The sequence below is a fragment of the Podarcis pityusensis genome (assembly GCF_964106645.2).
Source record: "Podarcis pityusensis genome assembly, chromosome: 8".
In the NCBI taxonomy this organism is placed as follows: Eukaryota; Metazoa; Chordata; class Lepidosauria; order Squamata; family Lacertidae; genus Podarcis; species Podarcis pityusensis.
This window is the reverse complement of record NC_138033.1, coordinates 18,034,947-18,050,777: the sequence shown is the minus strand read 5'-3', so window position 1 is coordinate 18,050,777 and position 15,831 is coordinate 18,034,947. Positions and strand designations below refer to the sequence as shown.

Here is a 15,831-nt window from a genome sequence, read left to right as displayed (position 1 = left end):
AGTTTTTTCAGGGATTTTTTCAGTGGGCCCTAGAGGTACATGTCACTTTTATGGAGTGATTTTAGCAGGTTATTGGCTTGCAGCTGCTACTGCTTTTATTCTGTTGATAATTGTGATTTTATGACAGATCATTGTTTCTAATTCTAATGTATTTAGGGGTGTTTTTTTAAGTGTGATGTTTTAAATTACCTTATGCTACATTTGCTATGTGACGAGTTTTTCCTAAAAAGTAAAATTTTAGAAAAACTATTCTAAATATACAAACAAATTTGCAATGTTACAGTTAGGCAATCAAGAAGAAAGAAGTGGGGGGGGGGATAGCAAAACTGCCAGATTATGATGAGCTTTTCTGGAGGAGACGCAAATATACACATTCACCCCTGCATGGAGATAGATGTGGGAGGGACCTGTCTATAGTGATGCTTTATGATTGGCTGTGTTGTGCAAAGAGATGATTGGCCATAGCACAGGAGATCTCTGTAAAATGAACTTATACTGGATAGGTGGCAAATACAGATTAAGGATCTCCTGGAGAAATTATCCTTGCAAGCTGGTTCCCCACCAACCCCAATACATCTACATAGGATGTAAACCCAACATGAAACTTAAATTACCTGGTAAGACAAAAGGTGGTGGAGCAAAGCCATAGCCTTCATAGTTTCGGCCACCAAAGACCAAGACGCCAAAAGGAGTTTGAGGATGTGCTACAGAGATGGACTGATGCCTGGGGCCCAAGTTGTATACAGCCCATGAATAAGGTGAGCTGGGAATCATTCTCCATTGAACACCTGTGATAGCGGTCTCATCTCGGGTAATCCTCTGAGTTTCAGAGCTTTTTGCTATGATAACGACATAGTTCTCAAAATTCTTTATCCCATCAACATGGTAGGATAGGCCATAAGTTGTTATGGCTGGGATGTTGATGAGGAATGGGTCATAGCCTGTGTTTCCCGACTTGAGGCCAGTGAAGAAGAAGAGGACCTGGATCCCAGCATTAGCAGAGATGTAAAAGGCATTGGGGAACTGGATCTCAAACTGCCTAACTTCGCCAGCCACCATATCTTGAGAGCCTTTCTGTGCTCCCAGCTGATAGTCAACATGAGTGTCCTGGGAAGCCACCACATACACAATGTCAGGATTGGTCTGGAAAAACACCGGGGGGACGACAAAGGTGCTGCCCCAGCTGGAGACCGGCAGCAGCTGCTCGACAACATGGTCACACTGGTAATTTTGCACCACACAGACATGCCCACTCAAGACGGCCACGGGTGTTGACGACTCGATCCTGGTGCCCGACAAATCATTTGAGCTTTGCAGCTGGGCAACCTGGAATGCCCGGAGATATACTGTGATTCTTGTCCCTGCGGCGTATGATGTCCCACCAAAGATCACATTCCCTTTTAGGTAAATACGAACTGTGGCAGGAGACTGTGAAGCGATGACTGCGAATTCTTTTAAGTAGTTGGGCGGTTTGGTACTTGACGGGGTTACGACATAATAGGTTGTGCCAAGCTCATGGGATGGATACAGAGCTGTGGTTGCCACGGAATACAACTTCCGGTACAGTAAGACAGCAGAAATGTCCTTGTCAGCCTGAATCAGAACAGACTGATCAAATGTGGTGCTGCCTTTCATCTCTGCAGTCACTGGGATCTGAACAGGCACCATTTCACCTTCTGCAACTGAATAACTTTTCCGGAAGGCCGGTCGACTCACTGACACAGTTACTTCAGTCAGGTTGTGGTGGCCAGTGAGGAGCAGCTGAAAGTTTGATTCGGAGGCTCGGCTCGTCTCAAAATTTTGCATGAAGGCCGTGACAAATTGTTTCCCATAGTACCTTGCGCTGGCGTGACCTGAAGAGGTTAGGACATAAAATTCACAAAGAGATTTTGGAAAACGATAGCAATGAAATATCGGCGTAAACATCAGCGTGTGAGGACATACTGCAAATAACAGACTTAATAGCTGCAAAAAAAAAAAAAAGGAGAGTCATACAAAGTTCACACAGAAGTATATTATTGTTCACTTCAACTCGCCTGTGGAAATAACTCAGAGGCCATGAAAGAAGAAGGATAACAACAGGAGAATTTAAACAAAGGACTATTGGAAACTCAAGGCAGTAAAAAGATAAGATGACTGGAGCCCACTGAACTTGAAGCATGGGAAGCCCCAACAAAAAATTTATAATTTGGCAAAATATTTGGACTTTATGATATGTATTTGTATAATTTGGAATATTTAATGTGATCTAATTGGATTTTTAAAATGGAAAACTTAATAAAAATTATTATAAAAAAAAAAGTAATGAAATATCAAAGCAAAAAAGAAATCAGATGAAAAGAAAACTTATTATATATCAAGGATGCTGTTGGACTGCAGTTCCCGTCGCCCCTGACCATTAGACATGCTGGCTGGGTTTGGATGGGAATTTGAGTCCAACAGCATTTGAAATGAAACAGGCTCCTCACCTCTGGTTTAAGCCCAAAACATTTGACCTACAATCTGCTCCATGACACCACATTCTGCCTTGCAGCAAAACCTCCCTGGTTCTGCTTGGTTTTCTTTCAGTCTATTCTTTGGATTAGGAGAAAACCCACATGCCAATCATATGACATCATTATGACATCACCACTGGCAGGCGAGTTGTCCTGCCCATCTGTCAAAATCCCTTGCGCAGGGTTCTGAAGTGCCCATGAGCAGGGGGAGTGCAGTGAAAGGGGCATTGCCAACCGTATGCTCAGTGCTTTGGAAAATGCCCAGCATGGGACTAGAAAAGTGATTCTTTCTCACCTCCCCATCAATTGATGTGGGCAGAGGGTAGGGGGAGGGAAAAGAAACCTGCTATTTGTGAGAAATCATTCTTGCAGCCAATGCATGTGGAAAAACATCTCTGTTTCCTTTGGTTGCACTCGCCTGTTCCTGGTTTGTTTTAATGTTGAATTTTAGATTCTTGCAACCTGCCCTGGGACCTGCTGGTGAAAGGCAGGCTATAAATTGCATTGTTGTTGTTGCTTGTCTTTTAAAAAAACAGGGTGCAGATTCAGAAATAAATGCATCCCCAGTCTGGATATGAATGTTCTGTATGTGCATCATCAGCACATGAGAAAGAAGCAGGAGCAATATGGGTGCTCTATGTGCAGTTTCCTAAGCTATAGAAAAGAGAGAGCGAGAAAACTCCCAGCAGCTGAAGTGAGGAATGCATATGCATCTTAATTGCTTTTGTCGGTCACCCCTTTTGCAAAAAAAAAAAAAAAAAAAAAAAGGTGGTGGTGGCTGGGAATTGACTGACTAGACTCTGTCCTCGTAATTTCTTCCTCTAAAAAAAGTGCATGATGCGGAATTGAAAGTCCAGCATGCTTCAGCTATGCCTCTGCTCTGCTCTGGACATATAGCAGAGTGTTGCAATCAGCGGTGTGTGCTCTGTGTGGCGGAATCTCAGGCGTGCAGAAAAACACGACTGTGCATGCACTGCTGCTGGGTACAATGGAAGGTTCTCCCTCTCCCCCCCCCAACCTCACCTAAATTTGTTAGGGGCTCCCTGAACCCTCCTGAGCAGATTTGAGGAAGGCACAGGTTCGGAGCAAGGAGAGAGGGGGTGTTCCAATGCACAAGGGTAAACCTTGCGCTAATGGAATGAGTGAATTGGATGCCACCCAGGGGCTGTTAGTGGGCTAAACCAGTGTAGCCTGATGTATTGTCTCACCAGAAGCTCTGCACCACGTAATATAGGAAGTGGGCATTTGCCATGTTGGCACCAACCCTCTTGAACTCACTCCTGTTACCTATCAGACAGACACCATCTCTATTATCTCTTTGGGGCCTATTAAAGAGCTTCTTGTTCCAGCAAGTTTTTCCAGTGCAGTCTCTCTCTCCACCCCATTGCAATCAGTCTCTGTACTGGACTTGAAATTGTTGCTGCTTATTATTGTTAAATCACCGTGGAGTGTTTATGGGAAGTGAAGTAAATAAAATGGGCCACTGCTGTATGTGCTTAAGTTGTGGCCAGATTCAGGTACATCCAGCGGCTGCAGCAGATTACTCAGTGCTGGGAAACTGTTCAAAGGTTTTCAGTGGAAGAATAGATTTCACAATATTTGCGGAATTCTGGTAGTGATTAAACAAATGCATTCTGTTCAGCAGAGATAAGGGTGATGTAGGGAGGGAGGCATCTCGATAAAACTGCTTCTTTCTACAAAATATTTTGATTCTCATTATGGTGCATCTGTTTTTACTAATTGCAGTGAAGGCCATAGCTTGCTTTTTTCTGAGTTAATGTGTAATACTGTATTTAATGTGGGATGTAATTTGACCATTAGGTCTAAGCAACCTGTGGCCCCTATAGATGTTACTGGACTCCTATTCCCATCAGCCTCAGCCAGCATGGCGAATGGTGAGAGATGATGGGAGTTGTAGTCTAGTAAATATGTGGAGCGTGATCAGGTTCCTCATCGCTGTGCTGCCTAACAATGCATACTGATAATTGCATGTGTAACCTGAAGAGGAAAAGGGATAGGATCCCAGGTTACTCACCGCTCATGAGCATCAAACCAGCCAGAAGGGTGAGGAGCCTCAGCATTTCCATGGCTGCAAAACAAGGATTTTTGGAATAAATATTAAACATGATTTCAGGACAGGGGTCTTCTCGATTCAGAAAGCTATCGTAGTAATGATGGATATTTTTTAAGAAACATAACCTTTGAGCTGAAGTAACAAAAATCAACAGGAACAGCTTTTCCCAGCATGGAGGTGCAGTGATAGAAAAGGACTTTGTTTCTTGCAAGAACTCCAAAGGCCCATATAGCAGCAGTGGACTGAAAAAGGTAGATCTCTGCCTGATTTTCAGTGGAAGGGCAGGGGGCTCCTGTCTTCTGATTGCTTAACAGCAACAACAAAATAGTTTCCCACCCATCCCTAAATTGGGCTGCTGAAATGAAGAAAGATAGCCAGGAGGGGACTTCCGTCAGAAAGGACTGTGAGCTCAGCTCAGGTACTGAAAACAAATCCCTAGGTTCATAATGTGCTTATGCAGTAAGCACCCTGTTCTTTTAATTCTGTCTGTATGTCTTTTGCAGCTGGTTGTGGTTGGTCTAGCTTGAGGTTCTATTAAAAACTGGGTGGTGGTCAGGCAAGGGTACTTAAGTCTAAGTGTAGGAGTGGCCAATTGTTGCTCCAACACTCCAGCTCAGAGCATAAGCCCAGGGAGGTGCGACAGCTACTTAGGTACCAGAAGTGTTTGTGGTTCATTATGCATGTGTGTGTGTGTATGTGGGCTTAGTGCACCTCGGGAGCTACTGTAAGTTCGTGGTTAGTCGATAAAGAATTAAAGAATTAAACTACCAGCCATTTGTCCTCCTGGAGCTGGGTGTGCTCAGGCCAGTTAAATACCTTAAAAGACTTTTAGGAAGGCAAATTGTTATCAGATGGAGACCTGAACTGGCCACTAGATTGGAAACTAGATTGGAGGGGGAAATTAAGGCGCTCCTCTGTATACAATCCAGGTAATTTAGAATGTCTTTTGAACCTTGCTAAATCCACTAGAGGATTCTTTTTCTTTCTTTTCAAACCGTAATAGCTCATATAATAGAACTGGTTATTTAATAAGTTCATTGGATTTTATTGCAAATATTAAGCAGGTTTCAATGGGACCAATAGTAATCTCTGGTCCCAGTACGCGAGATGCTACCCTGCACTACCAACTAGAAACAAAACAGAGATCTACTTGGAGACTTAACCCACTCCTACTCCAAAAGAGAGAGATACTAGATAGAATCAAACTTAAAAAATGGGGAATTCTATGTACATAATGACCCCTTACAACATGCAGAGGCTCTATTATGTTGACATACTAAAGGCAGATGCAAATTTATTAGTCAAAACCGCTGGTGCAGAATTCAGTGGCGAAGTTGCTCACTGGGGCAAGACTGCTCATTTTGACTGAACACGCATGCACAGCCAAACTTCCTTCTTCCTGCCCAATGCCTTGACCCTTGACAGCCTCAAATCGCTCTGGGAGGCTCAGCCAAGGGGGCTGTTTGATGTGACCAAAGTACAGATCTCACCAAATTGGCCTGATTCAGTTCAAGCGTCAGACTTCAGACTTCTGCCAAATCCAGTGTACAGCCCTATTTTTGATGTGAACCTGCCTAATTTGCACTTCCCCTAAATAATCAAATCACAGCTCCCTGTTGAATTTTGTACCTCTGAATTTTGCATTGAAGTTCTCCAACCAAACAAAGTGTAATAAAAAAATGCATATGTTAGGGGAATTGCATATATTAGTGAAAATAACATGCAAAAATGTATTATATATGGGGAAACTGCATGCAAAACGGTGTATAAAAAATTGCACTGAAATGCTGCCGAATTTTCATGGGAACTTACAAAAAATAAACTAAAATTGCACACTGATGCAGAAATGTGGAGAACAGAAGACCAGAAAACTAAGAGAAACCAGAATAGACAGATTCATCCACCCCTAGAAAGACTCACTCTGCCAAACTCACCTCACAGGATTGTAGTGAGGGTAAAATGGGACGATGGAGAAGAATAAGGTACCTGAGCTCCTTAGAGGAATAACAGGGGAGAAATGGAAGAAAATGATTACAATAAAAACACTCTGAATCCAAAGCAGCCTCTTACCTTCCACTTTTCAGCAATTCTAACTTGGCTTGCTGTAGGAGAGAGGAAAACTCTTTCTCTGCTGCTGTTCCCCTTTATATAGAGAGAAGGGCTCAAAAAGTGAAATTCCACAGAACTGGTCTGAAAGCTCTGTCTGTGCCAGGAAGGCAGCTGCAGTTATTTTATCTGTTTGTTTTGTTTGATTTTCTCCCCCACTCTCCCTCCCAAAGGAGCCAAGCGAGAGACGATGAGCTACAACTATATAAATCTGTATTTCTGGCTCCTCTGATTGATTTATGCAACTCTCAAGAACAGCTTGAGAGTTTTGAAAGACTGAAGTCCTCCAGATTCCACCTGACTGTAAGTTCTTGAAGAACCGCCTCCCTGCTCCTCCATCCACCTCATCCGTCTGACCTAAACACATGCAGGCCCTGCGTGATTCCAGCTTCAAGAAGTCACTTCTTCTCCAGAAGAAGGGTACCAGGAGCCAGCAGCCTGTCAAGAGATAAGCTGCTCAGTTTTAATTTAAACAGCCAACCTCTTGGAAAGCTTATCCCAATACAATACAGTGGTACCTCGACTTACATACGCTTCAGGTTATGGTACATACACTTCAGGTTACAGACACTGCTAACCCAGAAATAGTACCTCGGGTTAAGAACTTTACTTCAGGATGAGAACAGAAATCGCGCAGCGGCAACGCGGTGGCAGCAGGAGGCCCCATTAGCTAAAGTGGTATCTCAGGTTAAGAACAGTTTCAGGTTAAGAACGGACCTCCGGAACAAAATAAGTTCTTAACCAGGGGTACCACTGCATGTTGTTGTTGTTTAGTCGTTTAGTCGTGTCCGACTCTTCGTGACCCCATGGACCAGAGCACGCCAGGCACTTCTGTCTTCCACTGTCTCCCGCAGTTTGGTCAGACTCATGTTTGTAGCTTCGAGAACACTGTCCAACCATCTCGTCCTCTGTCGTCCCCTTCTCCTTGTGCCCTCCATCTTTCCCAGCATCAGGGTCTTTTCCAGGGAGTCTTCTCTTCTCATGAGGTGGCCAAAGTATTGGAGCCTCAGCTTCACGATCTGTCCTTCCAGTGAGCACTCAGGGCTGACCACTGCATATCATAGTGTATATATTCGATGACAACAACAACAAGGTCTTCTGTGGTTGCAGATTCTAAACCATTCGCCATGGCGGCCAACCTCTCTGATCGGCAAGCCCAAGAGGCTCAGTGGTTTAGACCTCAGCACCACCTGCATCTCTCTCTTGTAAGGGCCAACCGTGTGTGTGTGTGTGTGTGTGTGTGGTCAACCTGCACACTTCCATCTGCAAAACAGGAAACTAAACAATGCCACCTGAAAGAAGAGAGATCATAGCAACACTGGTAAATGCTCCAGGCTATATCCACACTAAGTTCATTGAACTTTGTTCCCGTTGCAACATATGGGGCTTATGTCATGACTCACTTACCATATCAATTACAGTGGGAACTGAGTTCAACTTTTGGTGAACCAGGAAGCTGCCTTACACCAAGACAGGCGTACCTGAAGCTGCTGGGGACTGAACCTGGGTCCTTTATCATGGAAATCAGCTGCTCTACCTCTAAATGATTATCCTTCCTCTTAATCTGGATCCAACCCTCCTACAGCACCCATAGCAAGTCTGTCATAAGGCACTAGCCATTGTTTTGCACCCTCACACTATGCATGCATGGGAGTCACTGAAGTGCCCACTGGTGGCTAAACAATCCTGACGTCACCGTTCACTGGCTTTCTCCAACTCCAGATGTTTGCAACTATAGCTCACATAATCTCTGGCCATGGGCTGTGTCCTGTCCTATACAGTGGTACCTAGGGTTAAGAACTTAATTCGTTCTGGAGGTCCGTTCTTAACCTGAAACTGTTCTTAACCTGAAGCACCACTTTAGCTAATGGGGCCTCCTGCTGCTGCTGCACCGCCGGAGCACGATTTCTGTTCTTATCCTGAAGCAAAGTTCTTAACCCGAGGTACTATTTCTGGGTTAGCGGAGTCTGTAACCTGAAACCTATGTAACCTGAAGCGTATGTAACCCGAGGTACCACTGTATTGTACACTTAACACGTGATCTCATCTATGCAAAATTCAGATTTCCTGGACAGCAAATGAGCAACAAGGCACCAGGTTAGAATTTCAAGTACCTGAATGCATGTCATATTGCCAATATAGGCAATAAAAGACATGTTGAGCATTCAGAAGCAACGCAAAACTACAATATCAAGCACACTTGGCAAACTACAATTCCTAAGATTCTCTGGGGAAAATAAGTGCTTTAAAAGTGCACTGGGCATGCTTTAAATGGATCGTGCAGATGGTGTAAAAAAAACCAAAAAACAGTGGGGAAATAATAAAGACAGAAGAGGGAGAGGGAGAGGAGCTTAATGGAAACCAAGAAAAAACATTTTTTTACCAGCCTCCTTCAGGTTTGATCCAGAGTCCGTAGAAAGGAGCTATTGTTCAAGAGGTGCGAAGTGGACCTCAACCGAGATCTCTCGAACATAGGAATGTGGGGATTTGACTGGGAGGGTGGGAAATGGAAGAGGGGCTCTTATGAAGGGCAAGCAGGAACTTTGGAGGTGAAAAATAACAAAGGGGAATTCTTGTGCAACAAAGCAGTTGTTGAGATTAGAGTACAAATCTTTAAGTGGTCCTTGGTGGGGGATTTCCCCAGCTGCTTAATAGGAAAGCTTTTGTTTTCCCCTTGGCAAATAGAAGGAGCAGGAGTTTCTCAGGAATTGTAGTGTTTCCCTTTCCCCACCACGGGTGTTGAGTACAAATGTGTGTGGGGTCAGGCGCGGAAAAGGGGGGTTATGGTGTATCCTTTTTGGGGGGCATGACCTTAATATAGGGGTACAGAACTCTTTTTCATCCTGAGTGCCACATTCCATCACAGGCAGATGGGAATGCACTGGCAAAGCAGCACCCAGCAGGAATGAACCTCCTGCTCTCCACAGTACATTTGATGGGCTGGGGGACCATACGTCTGACAAACCGTTAGAGCTGTGCGCCGGAATTGCCCAAGGCCCAAACCAAATCAGGCAGGTTTGGGGTGATCTGGGTGTTGGCCAACTCAGACTGAGACAGCCCTGGAGCACTGTAGGTCAGGCTGGGTACCCAAAGTAATCTGGGACTCTCATAAGGCAGGAAGGAGAAGTTAGGAAGAAAGGAGAAACCACAAGAGGTCAGCTGTGTCTTCTCTGGAGGTGGGTTGAGGCGGGTGGCGGTGGATGCTTTAGATATGGGAGGCAGGGTGCTCTCTTCCGCCTGACCTCTCCTTTTTCCTGCCTGATGCCACTAGAGACTCCTTCCTCCGCAATTCCCCACCCTTGAAGCAGCACCTATTGGCCTTGATGCCTCTGCACAACAGCTGCTGGACAGGGAAGAAGAAGAAGAAGAAGAAGAAGAAGAAGAAGAAGAAGAAGAAGAAGAGGAGGAGGAGGAGGAGGAGGAGGAGGAGTTTGGACTTGATATCCCGCTTTATCACTACCCTAAGGAGTTTCAAAGTGGCTAACATTCTCCTTTTCCCTTCCTCCCCCACAACAAACACTCTGTGAGGTGAGTGAGGCTGAGAGACTTCAGAGAAGTGTGACTAGCCCAAGGTCACCCAGCAGCTGCATATGAAGGAGCGGGGAATCGAACCCGGTTCACCAGATTACGAGTCCACTGCTCTTAACCACTACACCACACTGGCACACAGGGTATTCAACACTGCAGGAATGAACTTTCCCACCCTGCTCTCAAGTTGATGGGAGACTGGCCCACCCTCACCGGCAGAGGAAGGGGGTGAAGTGGGTGTGGCCTGCCCCGAGTGTCATTAGCCCCTCCCCCACAGATGGCTAGCCCCACCCCCGGGTGCACAGCATGTGCACCACTCCAGGTGCCGGAGCAGTTAGCTTCGCTTCTGCTCACCCTCTGTTAGCTATGCATGGGGTCACCCATTTGTCAATGCCATGCATATAGTGTCAGGTGTCAAGGGATGGACTTAGGAGGAATGGTGGGAACCGCCCCCCCTTCCTGCACCTTCCCAAGAAGAGGAGGACAGTATAGATTTAGAACAGTGGTCTGCAGAAGGGCATAGTTCAGAGGCTGCAGAGGGGAGGAGCTGGGAAATATTGGGAGAGCAGCAGGAAGAAGAAGCACCAGAGGAGAGACAGCTAACAGACTCAGTGTCTCTTGAAAGCATTCCTGACGCCCCCCCCCTCCCAGAACAAGGCGTGACTTGAGAATAACAGAACAGAAAACTCAGAGGCAGAAAGCACAGATCAACCAGTGCAGGGGTGATGTAGAATAGGAGGGATGGAGGGGGTAGGACTTTACTTGGAGCAACACCATTATCTAAGAGAGACAGCATTCCTTCATCTCTCTCTCTCTGTGAATATTGAATAAACTACATGGTAAGAACTCTTCTTGTTATTCTGCTTCTTGGCATCCCACCGTGAGAGGGATAGGGTCTCCTGAAGCCTTGATATCAGGTGAGTAGACTTCAAAGGAAGCATCAGGTGCAGACTCCAGCTGCACTCCGAATTCTGCCTTTGCAGTCCTGGCTTGAAGTCAAGCTGTGGCAGCATAGATTCCTGATGAAAGCAGGGCATCAGTTGCTCTGTGCAGCAATGGGCTCCACTTGGAAGTTCCAATGGGGAATTTCTAGCTCCCCTTGGTATCTGTTGAACTACAACACTCCCTGGCCCCAGCCAGCATGGCCAATTGTAAGGCACGACAGGCCTCGTCATCCACAAGATCTGGAGGACAATATATTCATGCCCCACCCCCCAGATTTGTGCACATGTCAATAAAAGAGTTGTGCCATTTTACTGCAGATTGCGAGGTAGGATTTGCATAGGCACAAGTCCCTAGGACACAGTGTGCATTGGAAAACACCTCTGATTTCAGTTCTTTGCAACATCGGGGGTTGCTCAATCCATTGCTTGAAAAGGACTGGCATGGTTTTAGGGAACTGTACATTATGGAGATGAAGCAACTTTAGGCAGCTGTGGTTCATTTCGACCTGTGGTTCAATTTTGGGGAACTGTGGTGTCCGTCTCAGGAGTGTGTTGCAATGGATTGCGGTTGTGCTTCTCCACGGCACAGCACATGCTTAGCATGCAGAAAGTCCCAGGTTCCGTTCATGATATCACCATGTAGGGTGGAAAGAGACACCCCGCCTGACACGAGCTGCTCCCTATCTGTGTGAGCAATACTGAGCCAGATGGACTAATGGCCTGACTGGGTATAAGGCAGCTTCCTATGTTACTAAACTATTTTCTGGTACCTGCTTTGATTGTGGTCCCTACTTTGTCTTTGCCTGTGCATATGGACCTAGCAGTGTTTCATTTGCTGGAGATGTGAGGAGGAGGGAGACAGACTGAAAGACTGACATGGCCATCAATCCTCTTCCACTGTTGCTTCAGAGCTCTGCTGTGCAACCAAATATTATGTTAATCATCCTTAATTTTTCAAAATTGGAGTCTGACCTTCTCATTAGCATCCACAGTGCAGGACAGTGCAGAACCAGAGGTTGCAGATGAAAGCAATACAGAATGTGAATTTGCACGTTTTCATATGGTTCTTAACAACAGGGTGAACCATAGGGCATTGTGTAGTTCAAGTAAATGTTTCAGATTCCGTTGGCCTCTTGCAAAATCAGAGTTTGTGCAAGTCTCTGGAGCAGTCTTAGGGGACCATGTCTCTCATACAAAAGGGCTGATTCAGTTTTTGGCATTGTGCAACACCTTCAGAAGTGTGGTGTGGTTTGGGGGATGTGCTATGTCCAGTTCAGAGGACTACTGTGTTATCAGGAACCTTTGTCATTTCTTAGGAAGAGACCAGGGACCTGAAGCCAAGGTTCTGGATGGTTAGTTCAAATCAAGATTAATTCTTGCATGATTATTTAAATTTGTATCCCAGCCTGACTCTCCCCAAGGCACATAACAATAATTAAACTACATAAAAGCAAGTAGTGTGGTTTTGAATGCTTTAAACTTGCATCCTGGTCAGTGCATTCCAGTTTATTTATTTATTGCATTTCCATCTCACCTTTTTCTCCAAGGAGCTCAATATGGCATACATAGTTCTCCCCCTCTTCATTTGATCCCCACAACAACCCTGTGAGGTAGGTTAGGCTGAGAGGCAGAGACTGGCCCAGGGTCACCCAGGGAGCTTCATGGCTGAGTGGGGATTTGAACCCTGGACTCCCAGGTTCTAACCCAACACTCTAACCACACCGCCACACTGGCCAATGCAAGGGTGAGAAGCCTCAGGCTTTGGGTACCTATGCAGCCTTCTAGGCCTCTCATTTTGGCTCTCGAGACTCTCCCCAAGTCACTTCCCTCACTGATTGTGCTTTATCTGCCTCTATTTCTTTCGCTTGGTGGAACGTGTCCGTTGTAATAGTGCCTCTTACCTACATGGATGGCTGCGCATATTGACACCTCCAACTCTTGCATGGCTGGACTTCTGCATTAAAAGTTGCATCCATTGCCCACACACACCCAGAACGTTGCCCATGAGAAAACACAGCCCTCAGGCTGAGGATGTTCCCCCGTCCTTGTTGTGCCGTACTGCAAAGGGCAGTTCATAGTGCAAAACCTTCACTAAAGTATCTTCCAGAAGCCTGGAAAAATACAAAAATGTCTTGGCAGCTCTCCTGAGTGCAGTTAAAGAGGAGGACTGCCACGTTTCCATAGGTAAAGGTAAAGGGACCCCTGACCATTAGGTCCAGTCGTGACCGACTGTGGGGTTGCGGCGCTCATCTCGCTTTATTGGCTGAGGGAGCCGGCGTCCAGCTTCCGGGTCATGTGGCCAGCATGACTTAGTCGCTTCTGGTGAACCAGAGCAGCACACAGAAACGCTGTTTACCTTCCTGCCGGAGAGGTACCTATTTATCTACTTACACTTTGACGTGCTGGCAGGAGCAGGGACTGAGCAACGGGAGCTCACCCCGTTGCGGGGATTCGAACCGCTGACCTTCTGATTGGCAAGTCCTAGGCTCTGTGGTTTAACCCACAGTGCCACCCCTGTCCCTGGTGGCCACGTTTCCATAAGGAGTTCCATAATACGTTTCCCAAAGCATCATCAAGACATCATAGATATGTCACAGAACAGCTGTGGTCTCAGGTAGAACCTGAGATCCAGGCATACCCCTGTCACTCAAATATAGTCTTTCACACATACTCCATCACAGTACAGTTGTACCTTGGATCTCGACCGCCTTATGAGTTGAACATTTTGGCTCCCGAACGTCACAAACCCAGAAGTGACTGTTCCGGTTTGCGGACGTTATTTGGAACCCGATCATCCGAAGCAGCTTCCATAGCTTCCAATTGGCTGCAGGAGCATTGGTTTCCAAATGTTTTGGAAGTTGAACAGACTTCTGGAACAGATTCCGTTCAACTTCCAAGATACCACTGTACAAAGGAAATCATTTACAGTTCCCTGGTCCCTGAGACAAGTCAAATACACCCCTTTGTCTTGTCCTGGCTTCATCCCACTATGGGGTGGGTAGGCATTGTGATTGAGATGGTTGTCTGTCTGACACTCTTGGGGCAGGATATCACCGGACTTGACTGCTTAGGAAGGCTCTGCCAAAGGGACTGTACATCTCAGGGATTATGGTGGGATCACTCACCCCTCCCCTAATACCTCACTTCCCTGGGTCCTAAATGCCATTGGAACTGAGATGATTGACACAACGATGTGATTTCTTATAAAAATAAAAAATTGTCCAGTAGCACCTTGGAGACCAACTAAGTTTGTTCTGGGTATAAGCTTTGGTGTGCATGCACACTTCTTCAGATACCTTCAGATTTCTTATGAATTTCTAAAGTTTTCGCATTGAGCTGGCACATAGATACATTTATCATTGAATTGCTACATTTGGTAATGTGCAGCAGAGGCTCTTTGCCTTTGCCTCATAGTGTGGAGAGGCAAGGCTCGCCAGGTTGGGGGGGGGGAGGTCTCTCAACCCCCCTTCCAATTTCATGGTAACAGTTTCTCTTTTTTCTCGTTTCTTTTTAGGAAGGCTCCTGTAATAACCACTATCTGTACTTTTCAGCAGTTCATCTCCTTCTGACCATCCCATGCACACTCTGTATATGTGCGCTTGTTTTGCAACTCAGGATCGTGCTTCATGCATCTGATTAAATGCTCTGCAGTCATTGAAAGCTTACACCATTATAACTTCGTCAGCCTTTAAGGTGCCACTAGGGATAAAGGAATAGGTCGGTTTTTGTTTTTCTTATTTCTCAGTCTAAGTCCTCACCGATATTTGTCAGCATTTGTTGACAAATTTGATTTTTTTTAAAAAAAAAATCTGCCCCCCCTTTTTTTCCTTTTTTTTTGCAAACTGGCCTAAGTTTCCCTAATATAATAGGGATATTGGCATTTTTATTTGCACTTTCCCCTAATATACTGTTATAAGTTTGCAGCGGCGCCCTAAACCCTAGAAATTAATAAATTGTAGGATTTTGATTATTTGGGATGTGAAGGGAGAAATGAAAGCAGAAATTCCTGGGCTAGCCTATACAAAAAAACCTGACCTGGCCATTAAGAAACAATATACGGCCATTGAAGGCCATTGGCAATACAAAAGAACTGTCCTCGCGCATGCCCCCTTGCCCTGAGGTGTGAACAGAGATTGGGGGGTGGGGTTTAGAAGGTTGTCAGGGTAACTGGGCATGAGGTGGCAGGAAAAAGAAGGTCATTTGGAAGGTGTGCTGGGAAGAAAAAGAGTTGAGAGCAATGACTGAGATCCATTTTGGGCAGGCTGGCTGAAGATTGTCTGGTAGAGATACCTTGGACTCCAGTGCTGCTCTGCTGTGGGGAACAAACCCCTCTTGAGAAACCATGCTGTAAGATCTGGACTCCCCTCCATCTAAACTCAGCTGTAACTACGTGAATAAATCCTATTTCCTAAAGGTATGACAGCCTCCACCACATCTTCATTTCTCTAAAGGACCACAGTCCCTGGTTGAGGGCCAAGACCCCTGGAATCCCATGCACGGCTTGGCAGGGATAGGGGTCACCAGTCAAGATACTCATTTGCATATGCTTTCTTTGTTTGGAGAACTGCATCCCCCCCCAAAAAATGTTTCCCTGTTTCATATCTTGAAAGATAGCTGTGTTTAAGTTTGCGTATCGTTTCCAGACTTGCAGATTAGGTACCAACTCTCTGTTGGTTTTGCTGCA

General features: G+C 45.6%; 1 protein-coding gene across 1 annotated transcript in view; it reads right to left on the bottom strand.

Moving 5' to 3' along the window:
* The window catches only part of LOC308483168 (IgGFc-binding protein-like), a 46,825-nt gene extending 39,916 nt beyond the window's left edge, over window positions 1–6,909 (bottom strand). Inside the window, exons 1-3 of the mRNA XM_081016754.1 lie at window positions 6,640–6,909; window positions 4,531–4,584; window positions 615–1,853 (exon numbers count right to left, since the gene is read on the bottom strand). Of these exons, the coding sequence (XP_080872880.1) occupies window positions 615–1,853; window positions 4,531–4,582 (1,291 nt within the window). The 5' untranslated portion in view covers window positions 4,583–4,584; window positions 6,640–6,909. The remainder of the gene's footprint in view (window positions 1–614; window positions 1,854–4,530; window positions 4,585–6,639) is intronic.
* Between the last annotated feature and the right edge of the window lie 8,922 nt (window positions 6,910–15,831).